This window comes from Myotis lucifugus, unplaced genomic scaffold (assembly GCF_000147115.1).
Source record: "Myotis lucifugus unplaced genomic scaffold, Myoluc2.0 scaffold_899, whole genome shotgun sequence".
NCBI classification, from domain to species: domain Eukaryota; kingdom Metazoa; phylum Chordata; class Mammalia; order Chiroptera; family Vespertilionidae; genus Myotis; species Myotis lucifugus.
The window spans coordinates 3009-14520 of NW_005871947.1; the positions used below are offsets into that span (position 1 = coordinate 3009).

Genomic DNA, 11512 nt, shown 5'->3' on the forward strand with positions numbered 1-11512 from the left:
CCTGCCACCCTGGGCGCACCTGTCTCCAGAGTTCGTCTCAGCCCTTTCATTCCTTCTGACTCGTCATGGTGTTTTTAAAAATATTTTTTTATTTATTACAGAGATGAAGGGTGAGAGGGAGAGAGAGATCAATGATGAGAGAGAATCATCAATGGGCTGCCTCCTGCACACCCCACACTGGGGACTGAGCCAGCAACCCAGGCATGTGCCCTGACTGGGAATTGAACCATGACCTCCTGGTTCATAGTTCAACACTCAACCACTGAGCCACACCAGCCAGGCTAATGTGGTTTTAAGTAAAAAATAAAAATTTACATCATTGGTATTCTGAATAAATGCTAATAAAATTAATAGTACTAATACAATAGTAAAAGTTTTCACAACGGCCTGCTGCTCAGAGTCTAAGCTAAAACAAGAAGGCAGGAGCTGCCCTGTCCAGTGTCAACAGGACCGTGTGTCAGGTGACACACCATCAGCCACCTCCCAGGGCGTAGCCCATGCTCGGAAGGAGTGACAGTGAGTCCCTGGCCCTGTTCCAAGGAGAATGGCCTCTGGGCTGGACAGAGAAGAGGGTGAGTCACAGCCACTGGCCCTGAGGAAGGGAGTGGCACCCTTGCCAGGTAGGAGGCTGGAAGCCAGCTTGCATGTAAGTATAGAAACCCCTGTTTCCAGGATCCAGAGGGGTCCAGACAAGATCTGAAAAAGGCTGCCGGAGAGAAAGACTGAGGGGAGGTAGCAGCAGAGCATGACTGAGATCTACCCTCCTGACATGGGGCCCCAAGAGCTCCTGGGGTGGGCTTTTGGTGAATGAAACCATGCATTCCATGTCTTTCGAAATTCCCTGTGCAGCCTGACTCAACTGACCTTTGTCCTTGGGCCAAAGAGCAGGTCTGCACGCCCAGTGCAGGGCCATAGAGGGGAGCAGGTGTGAGCCCGTGCTCTCTACAGTGGGAACCACACGTCCGGCTACAGACCCGTCAGAGCCCAGGAGAGACTGGTGCCCCCAGCTCACCATGCCAGCAGCCAAGAGTAAGGATGCGAAGCTGTGGCAGAAAGTGTTTCAGGAATTAATTCACGAGGTGAAACCATGGCACCAATGGACCCTGACACTAGACAACAGCCTCATTCCCAACACCCTGCAACCAGGGTGGGCACAATACCAGCAGTGGGCCTTTGCCAGGTGAGTGGGGAATGGGGTGGGATGTATTCCAGAATATTCTTCCTATTCCTTGCTCTGCATACTGGTTACCTTTCTGATTCCATTCCTGCTGTACTAGTAAACTGAAGATTAGAGAAAGGAAGGAGCCCATCACTCAAGATATTGTAGCTTCATTAAAGATTGTTTTCTTATTACAATGAACCCCAAAACAGTAGCAGGGGCAGTGGGCACTGGTGTGGGGGTAATGCCCAAATATGGAGAAATCAGGCTGCGAAGGTGAGGGCAAGAGCAGCGAGGCCCAGGAGAGCTGAATGAGCAAGGCTTGCTGCAAATGCAAAGGGGGGGCGGGTCAGGGGACCCACTACAGAACCCAAAAGAGGGGCCCTCCCTGGGCACTGAGGAGACCCCCTCATGGAGGGGCAGAGCCACATGCAGCCATCTTGACCTCTCTACAAGAGCGGATGGAATCTTTATGAAATAGGACCCTTAGGGGCATCCAAAGGCTAAGCCTCTGGTTTCCAGGTGGGAAATCAGAGCCCAGGGATGGGGCCCACCTGCACGGAGGATGGTTCCTGGGACTGGGGAAGGGGCGTGTTGCCAGCCCACTGCCCGCTTCCTGGAAGGTCTGGGGAGGGGAAACTGAGCTCTCCTCTCCGTAACCTGCAGTTCTCCCAGGTCGGGAGCTGGCACCGGGAGCAGTTGAGCAAAGTCTCAGCTCCGTTTTTGTTTTTTTTTAACTCTGAGCTGTCACACCAACAGGGCAGCAGTGACCCAGGATGGTGGCAGGAACTGTAGTTCAGAAGAGCAGGGCCCAGGACCTTTGCACCAGCAGGTCATCTTGCTCACAGTGGTCAGGGCTCCTGGGCATCTTCCCTGAATTTCATCCTCACCTTCACCCAGTGAGGTGAGGCTAGAATCAAGATACAGAGGAAGCCCTGGCTGGTTTGGCTCAGTGGATAGAGCGTTGCCTGCAGACTGAAGGGTCCCAGGTTCGATTTCAGCCAAGGGCACATACCTGGGTTGTGGGCTCGATCCCCAGTGGGGGGCGTGCTGGAGGCAGCCGATCGATGATTCTCTCTCATCATTGATGTTTCTATCTCTCTCTCCCTCTTCCTTCCTCTCTGAAATCAATAAAGAAATATATTTTTTTTAAAAAAAAGATACAGAGGAAGCCCTGGTCACTTGGGCTCAGTGGACAGAACATCAACCTGTACACTAAAGGGTCCCAGGCTTGATTCCAGGCAAGGGCACGTACCTCCCTTGCGGGGGCACATGAAGGAAGCAGCCAATAAATATTCTCTCTCACATCGATGTTTCTCTCTCTCTTTCCCCTTCCATTCTTTCTAAAAATCTCTGGAAAAATACCCTCGGGAGAGGATTAACAACAGAAATAAACTAAATTTAAAAAGAAAGATACAAAAGGAAAACCTTGATTGATTTCTTCCCAGCACCCTCTGATCCACCGTCCAGACTCTAGGTGCCCCTGCGTCATGCCCAGCAAGGCCAGGTTTGGCTGTTGTAACAAATAACCTACCACATGGCCCCAAGCTCACCATGGCACAGAAGGAAAGAGCTGGAAGGTCAAGGGCTGCAGTCACAGATCTGGAAGCAGCATCCATCACTTCAGCCCACATCCCATCAGCCAACTGGTCATCTTGCCCCAACTTAACTGCCTAGCGGGGCTGGAACACGGTGGGGGGGGGGGGCGTGTGGGTAATTTGGTGAGCACTTCATGTGCTCAGCCCTCTGCTCCCTCGTAATTCCTCATAATTCCTATCCTGGGTGCTGCCATGTGCTTCCCTGCCTTCTCTCTCTCCATCTCTGCTGACATGTATTTGTGCAGCTATCTTAGGTCAGAAAATTGCCCTCCTCCCTGCTGAGAGGAAGGGTCATTCTCTGGTACCCTCTCTGAGGCCAGGGGCACGAAGAATCTGAACTGTTTCAGGCTACTTTGAGCAATGGAGTGGGGCAATGAAGAGAGAGCGGACACGGCACCCTCCCAGTACTAATGGCAGACTGGGGGGCCCTGGGCAAATGGGAGCAAAGCAATGCTTTTCCCTAGGACACTGCGCTGTTTAGGGTCCCTCCCTAACCTGGGGGCTATGACTTAGGATCTGGGTCCTTTGGGGCTATTAAAAAACAGCCACCACCACCACAACAAAAACAGACTGGGCGGCTTATGAACAACAGAAACGTGTTGCTCACAGTTCTGGAGGCTGGAAGACCAAGACCAGGGTACCCGCTGGTCAGGTGAGGGCCCTCCTCTGGGCTGCAGACTTCCTGTGGTGCCCTCACAGGGCGGAAGGAGCTGGGGGGCGCTGTGGGCCTCTTGCATAGGGGCACTTGGCCTTTCACCAGGGCTGCACCCTCCTGACCTAATCACCCCCCAAAGCCCCGCCTTCTAACACCATCACCTTGGGCATTAGGGTTTCCTGAGAATCTGAGGAGGACACACGCTTTCAGACGGCAGCACTTACCAACACCCACCTGGGTCCACTTGTGGGTCGGGGCTGCTTGAATGGCAGCTCTCTCACTTGTAGTTGTTGACCCACTTCAATCTCCATTCGGAGAAGCCTTGGCTTGGAGTCAGGAAACTGAAGTGCTTGTCCGGCCTCTTACACCCACAGAGTCCCTGGGCCTGACAAGTCCCGGTGTGTGCTCGTCTCTGACATGATCCCCTGGGACGTAAAAGGTGCCCGAGATCCCTTCGGCTCTCAGAGCATGTGACCCGCTGTCGTAATGATAGACACCTGTGGGTCATGAGCTTGTCGGCGCACAACGGAGATAGAAACAACGGACTTGGTCACTTCATCCCGCACTGATCCAGGACCCAGTCTACCGTGTCTCTGTAACGGTGGTCCCTCCTGCTTCCCTCTGGCACAGCCCACGGTTTGGTCAAGCTGAGGGTCTCGTTTTCTGCCTCCACAGGTTCACGTGCTCCTGGTGCTCTCGCAGTTGGGCCTCTTCCCACGTTCAAGTCCTTTGCCACATGCACTGGAGTAAGAGGGAATCCACGGGCCAGGTGAAGATGAGGATCTTTGCCCAGAGATGCCGGAAGTGCTCGGAGCCTCCATTTGAGGTTCCAAAATTCACGGAGGAGAACGTCTCAAGGATCCTGAACAACCTGGTATTCCGGGTTCTGGAGAAATGCTATGGAGAAGGATTTCAGTCCATGGAGGAGATTCCTACCATCAAGGATATCTCTCTTAAAGGGCCACATGACACTAACAATTGTGAGGCGTGTCTCCAGGGCTTTTGTGCTCAGTGTGAGTTAGATCTAGACAAACCATCACCAATGTCCCCTTCACTTTTCACAATAAGCACACCTACCTTTGGGGTTCCCATCTATAAACCTTCTCTCACAAGGAGCAGCACCTATGCGGATGCAGTGACAGGGGGCACCGGGGTGAAGAAAGGAGAGGTACTGCACAACCCCAGCTCTCCTGAGCCCCCACAGGCTAAGAGTCCCAGAGCAAGCACCAACTACAGGAAAGACAGTATAGTCACCATAGTAGATGCAGTGACAGGGGACACCGGGGTGAAGAAAGGAGAGGTACTGCACAACCCCAGCTCTCCTGAGCCCCCACAGGCTAAGAGTCCCAGAGCAAGCACCAACTACCCGGAAGAGAGTATAGTCGAGGTCTCCGCCCCAAGGGAGGATTTGCACTCCCACAGCGCCCAGAATCGCAGGCACTGCAATGTCAGAATTTGCTGCTGTTCAATCATTCTAATCCTAATCATTGCCGTGGTGGTGGTGGTGGTGATTGCTGCTAAAATCACTATATGAACCTCAAAAACATGGTGCTAAGTTTAAAAAATCAGACACACCAAGTCATATATTGTATGGTCCCCCGCTGATGTGAAATATTCAGACTAGGTAAATCAGGAAGTAGATTGGTGTCCATACCACTGTTGTGGCCGGTGTGGCTCAGTTGGTGGATCGTTGTCCCGTGTACCAAAAGGTTGCTGGTTTGACTCCTCAGGGCACATGCCCAGGTTTCAGATTCCGTCCCCAGTTGGGGTGCATGCAGGAGGCAGCTGATGGATGTTTCTCTTTCCAATTGATGTTTCTCTCTCCCTCTCCCTTCATCTCTCCCTAAAATCAATAAAAACCATTTTTTTAAAAAATAGTATCTTGCCCTGGCCGGCTTGTCTCAGTGGATGGAGCATCGGCCTTTGGACTGAAGGGTCCCGGGTTCGATTCGGGCCAAGGGCACGTGCCTGAGTTGCGGGCTCGATCCCCAGCGGGGGGTGTGCGGGAGGCAGCCGATCAATGATTCTCTCTCATCATTGATGTTTCTATCTCTCTCTCCTTCTCCCTTCCTCTCTGAAATCAATAAAGAAATATATTTTTTAAAAAAAATTAAAAAAAAATAGTATCTGGGCTCTCCAGATGGCTCATGCGCAGCGATACAGGCAGGAGGGTCGCTGGGGGCCCACGGCCTTTCGCCTGACTCTCAGGGCGAGGTCCATGGTGCGGGGGAGGCGCTGGCCCTGCCAGTGCACGTGTGAGGGCATCGCGGACGCCACGGCCCAGCGCACCAGACCTACGCCCCCTGCGCGTTCCGGCGCGGGGTGGTACAGGCGCCTGTGGGTGGCCAGGGGCAGCAGGCGCTCGGGCTCGAAGGGCACAGCCAGCGCCCATCCGCCGCCGCAGTGGGAGAGGCGCGGGGAACCGGGGCCTGCAGCCAGCAGATGCGTAAAGACCACGGCGGTCCTCACAGCGCAGGAAATTGCGCTCCCTGCCGCAGGGAGAGAGGAAGGGGAAGGTGGCCTCGTAGCTGCGGTTGGGTCTCAGACGGGAGAAGAAGGTGACCAGGAACTGCAGGTCTGGGGAGGCGAAGGGCACGGGCTGCTCACCACGCCAGGTCCCGTTACCCCAGGGGCCGGCGCCGGCAGGGAGGGCCGCCCTGGCCTCACTCGATAGCGGGGCTCGGGAGCTCAGGATGCCCAGCCCCTGCCGCGGGCGGCGTTGGGGAGCGGACCCTCCGAAGCCTTCCCCGAAGGGAGAAGGAAGGTGGAGAGAGCACAGCAGTACCTTTGAAACAGGTGATGAAGTTCTTCATTTTGGAGTCATCCAGGAAAAGCTGCAGACAGAGGGACAGGCGGTGCCCATGAGCCGGCCGGACGCCTGCCCGAGGCGGGAGGGTCCTTGCGCCTCGGCCGGACCCGTGTCCACTCCTGTGCTTGTCTGTGCGCACCGCATACAAAGCTGTGCACACTGCGTACCGAGGAGCGTAGAGGGAACCCGGGCCCTTCCCATTCCCCGGATCGGCCGCACCTGGCCCGGCTTCCTCGCACACAGATTCATTAAAGCGGCCTTTTCCGCGTCTTGAACCTCACGTTTCTAATCAGGTGCCACATTCTCTGCGGGGCTACCTGACTGGCTTCCTCTCCACCCCACCCCCCAACCGCCAGGGCTTCCAAAGCAGGCGGGGCAACCCAGGACTAGAGGCCCAAGGTGGGAAGGAACTGGGGTGCGAGGCGCAGACGCCTGTGGAGCTGGCAGCCAGGGGCAGGGGGGATAAAATAGTATCTTGACAAGCATTGCATTCAATAATATATTCGTTTGCGGGTATTATGTAAGATGAAAAAAGAATATAAAAATGCAGTACTCTTTTGAAAATATATTTTATTGATTTTTTTTTTTACAGAGAAGAAGGGAGACAGATAGAGAGTAAGAAACATTGATGAGAGAGAAACATCAATGAGCTGCCTCCTGTACACCCCACACTGGGGATGTGCCCGCAACAAAGGTACATGCCTTTGGCTGGAATGGAATCGAACCTGGGACCTTTCAGTCCGCAGGCTGATGCTCTATCCACTGAGCGAAACCAGTTAGGGTTGCAGTGCTCTTCATAAATATAAAAGCCTAAGTGACCAAACCACAGAAGGACCAAACGACCAGTCGCTATGATGCGCACTGACCACCAGGGGGCAGATGCTCAACACAGGAGCTGCTCCCCGGTGGTCGATGTGCTCCCAGAGCCAACCTCCTGCAGCCCCTCCCCCCTTCCCCGCCAACCTTTGCAGCCCCCATTGGCCCTCATCGATGGCCAGGCCGAGAGACCCCACCCGTGCATGAATTCATGCTCCAGGTCTCTAGTTTATTTATATGAACACCAAGACAGATTTTTGCACAAATGACTGGTTTTATTGAAACAAAATTTACATAAGTTCAAAAAAGCCAACTTGTATGAAAGTCACCGTTTCATATATTTTCTACTTGACTATATATAACATAACCTTGGCATGAAATAAAATTCCAAAATCACTCAAGTAGTGTGCTGCGCCAGCACAGTCAAGGGTTTGGTGAGCCTGAGGAGGGGTGGTGAAGGATTAAAGAGAAGACAGACAAGAGAATACAGCTGGGGCTCGGCGCGTTTCACGTGCCTGGATGAGGACACAGAAAGATCCAGCCTGCAAGCTGAAGCTTTTATAGTCAGATCAAAACAAGGGAAGTGGTCAACATGTTTACAATGTTCTTGTGATTTTCACCTTGTTTTGGCAGCACTTGCTACACCTCCCACAGCCTATTAGCTACCTAGGAAGGAATTAGGGAGGGCTATAAAGTTAAGCTTAATTTGCTACGAGGACTTTGCCCTCCACGCTGGGACTTGTTTGTGGCTCTGCCACAAACTAGTACAACTGATAAACTTGAATTACATTGTCAAAGAGTTAAAAAGAAAAATACAGTTGTTTGAGGTCCAATTACAGTGATTTCTCATTTTCCTATTATTTTCATCTCTTAACCTACTTCCCCGAGTTTGTCTTTAAGTTGGAGTACTCCTCTACTGTGGTTGTAGAAGCTCTGCCTGTTGAGGATAAATTATTTGGAATTGTGATTAGACCCATCAAGACAAGATATTGGAGTGTCAGTAGTAACCTTTTTTAAATGCATGCCTATGGGGACAGACTGACTCTTCAGATAAGAGAAAATAAAAGTCACACTTCATATTTAGCCCAGATTAACTTCCCAAAGAACGCAACTGGCTAGACCCATACTGTCTAATATGCTAGCCACCTCTGACTGTTTAAATTTAAATCAAATGAAAAATTTAGTTCTTCAGTCACACCTGTCAACATTCACGTTCTCATGCTACTGGACACACATATAGAAGATTGCCATCGCTGCAGGAAGGGCTCCTGGGCAGAACTGAGCTGCACCGAATAGCAGTTGATTTGTACAGAAATCTATGTGAATACATGATTTTTTTTTCCTTCTTAGTCACAAAACCTACTTGTTTAAGCTTATCTTCAACAAACAATCCTGTTTGTTTGAGCCCAACACAGTGGTATAAAAGTAAATATTTGTACAATTTCTCCATATTATGATGTGATGTGGGAGTCCAAAGTAATGAACCCAATCTTTGTCACGTAAAACACAGTCTCGTGAGCTCCCTCTGGGTCCATGGCATCTTGGCCATGGGCAGATGGTACCCATGAGGAAGCCTTGTAAGGGACCCCTCACCAATGTGGGTCAGTCATCCCCACTCCACTACCTGGCCACCTTGGAGGGGGGGCCCTAAGGCATTGCCTCTGCTCCCTGCTCTCAGCTGGGTCCCAGAGCAAGATGACCATCCATGCAGGCCATCCAAGACTTCCCATGACCAGCCACACCCGCCCTTCCTCTACCAGGACCGCCAGCACACCCTGAGTGCACCATGCCCAGTGTGTGCGCTGGCATCCCAGCCCTTCCACCTTCAAAGCCCAGATCACACCTAAACTCTCCAGAGAGCACACGTGCCAGGGCTGACCAGCAAACCCTGACCGACAGATGAATGATTACTCTGGCACACACTTCTGTGAAGGCGTAGGGACTGCCTGGCTAGAGAAACGAAACTGCCCTGTTCACCTGTCTTCTTATGCTTTTATTATAACAGCAGCTTGAACTAAAATGGACTATTAGATACTATCAGCAGGGTAAGCGTTCTTGAGAAGACACATGCATCTGCAGTGTCCTTTAAGCAAGGACGTCTGAAGACTAAGCATAAAGACTCCAGTAAACACCCAGACTTGTTTGGAAAAGTCAAGGCAGGGGCGGTCACCTTCAGCCAGCTCCCGACCTTTTGGAATTTCCTCCTTAAAAATTTTCCAACCAAGTCCTATGCTTCCCCACATCCCCGCCCCCCCCCCCCATTCTGTTTTGCTGGCTGCAGAAGACAGAGGGAGGCGGCAAACTTTCTGCTTTGGAATGTCAGGGTTGTGAAGCATGTTTACTGCTTGTGTTTTGATTTTGCAGACTATAAGAAAAACAAAGAGAATGACAATGACAGTAATGCTAAGTCCAATCAGGTGCCAATTGATTCTAGGAAACCATGTGGTGGGTCTATCTACTCCAAATGCTCCTTTGCTGTATTTCAGGTAGTAGTCTTGTTCATGTTTATTGATAGTAAGTAAGGGTTCTTTAATTTGCTTTTGTAATGCGTTTACTTCTTTAGCAAGGTTATCATGACAGACTCTTTATAGATGTTTTTTCATATTTATCTACGGATGGTGACTACTCTTCTATTTTAAGGGGGTGACACATATGTGCTTGTGTTCCCAATCACAACTGAGTATTTGTTTATACACCACGGCGTCCTGCCTTCTAGTAAGGTGCAGGGGGTAGGATTATAAAGGGGAAGGGGCTAGGGGAGCCGTGGGCAAACTACGGCCCGCGGGCCAGATTCGGCCCATTTGAAATGAATAAAACTAAAAAATAAAAAAAAAGACCGTACCCTTTTATGTAATGATGTTTACTTTGAATTTATATTAGTTCACACAAACACTCCATCCATGCTTTTGTTCCAGCCCTCCGGTCCAGTTTAAGAACCCATTGTGGCCCTCGAGTCAAAAAGTTTGCCCACCCCTGGGCTAGGGTGATGAAGTAGCTATGTGTAGGCCTGGGGGACCACAGGTGCCAGCTATTGTCCTTTAGTCATCAGGCGATGAGATGATGTTTTGACTCCTGGTGGGTCGACCTGACCATGCTTATAGGTTCTGCTTGCTGGCTTCACAGCTGAGTCAACTCCTTAATCACTTCACAAAGGCCTTGAAAAGGAAACTTTTAAGAAAAACTTAACTCCTTATATATACATAAGAAACTTAACTCCCTATTCACATAAGTATATGCATTCTAAGATTTAAAATAATATGATTACTTTTCAGATTAATTCAGGTGTTCTACCTATTAGATTATAAATCCCCCCTGTCATTCCCCCCTCTGATTAGGTAGATTGGTGGATATCTATCAAACTTGTACTATAGTAGTAAATCTCTTTGTAAAGAAGCTTTCCCTTTCAACACACTGGAAAAGAACCAAACAAATTCTGTATTAGTTTACTTTAGATTCATTTACCTAATTAGATTTATTACTCAGTATACCTATAATTTCCTTTTAAGATTTCTCTTCACAATCCTTCTGATTTTTATAAATATTCTTACATTAACTCTCTTTTCCTTCAAAATACATCTCTATTCCTCATGCCTTCTATTAAGTATTCCTACCCCAATATCCTTTCTTCCTGTTATATCCCTTCCTCTATCCCTTTTCTCCATTTTTACTTCCTCAATTCTAATTCTTTACAAACCCTCTGCAACTTACCCAGTCCCTTTCAGTTTGTCTATTCACTGTCTTTTTCCTTTATCTCCATACCTTCTATTATACCAAAACTATAATTCTTTCTAATTAATTAGAACTAAAGGTCAGTTCTACACAGGCTCTGAGTTCTGGGATGTCTCTCTCTCAGAGATGACATTCCAGTAAAGTTTTGGTTAATAAAACCACAATTGGAAACTGACTTATGTCCTGTTATGAAGAAATCAGATTCTCATTGGATTTATGCAAACATATTGCCATGAGAATAATAACTATAATTATTTTTAGTCCTATAATAAAATTCTTTTTCTCCTGATTTTTCTTGCATTTCTATAAATCCAGAGAACCTTTGCTTTCTAGGAAGATAATGAAAAAACTTTTTTCCTCCTTACTTTCATAAGTAGGCTTATTATTCCAATGGAAAATATACTCACACTAGGGGCCCAGTGCACTTCATGCACCTTGAAAGGAGCTGTGGGCCGCGAAGCTGCGGTGGGCATAGAGGAGGGTCTCAGCCCATCATCCAGGCCCCTGCCCGGCCCCTCCTGCCACAGCCCCTGTCCCCACTCTGCCGGCAGCCCTGCTTCCGCCGCTGCTGCTGCATGCGCTGACAGTGCCAGCCCCACTGGCACCCGCTGATGGCATGGAGTGATTGGGGCCAGTGCCAGCAGTGAGTGTGAGCGGGGCCATCACTGGCAGCAGGTGCAAGCGCCGGGCAGGACCACGTCGCACAGGAGCAAAGAATTTTTAGTAACCACCAGAGGCTCACCTCA

General features: G+C 50.0%; 2 protein-coding genes across 2 annotated transcripts; one reads left to right on the forward strand and one right to left on the reverse strand.

Annotated features, from left to right (window-relative positions):
* The first annotated feature begins 1013 nt into the window (after positions 1 to 1013).
* RTP3 (receptor transporter protein 3) lies at positions 1014 to 4946 on the forward strand. The gene is made up of 2 exons (XM_006106747.3): positions 1014 to 1180; positions 4088 to 4946. Exons 1-2 carry the CDS (start codon positions 1014 to 1016, stop codon positions 4944 to 4946), a joined length of 1026 nt encoding a protein of 341 aa, XP_006106809.1.
* Positions 4947 to 5557: 611 nt separating this feature from the next.
* Positions 5558 to 7209, reverse strand: LOC102442852 (UPF0598 protein C8orf82-like). The gene is given in 4 exon segments (XM_014448696.1): positions 5558 to 5870; positions 5872 to 5989; positions 6198 to 6380; positions 7185 to 7209. Coding segments are annotated over 4 exon segments (639 nt in total).
* Between the last annotated feature and the right edge of the window lie 4303 nt (positions 7210 to 11512).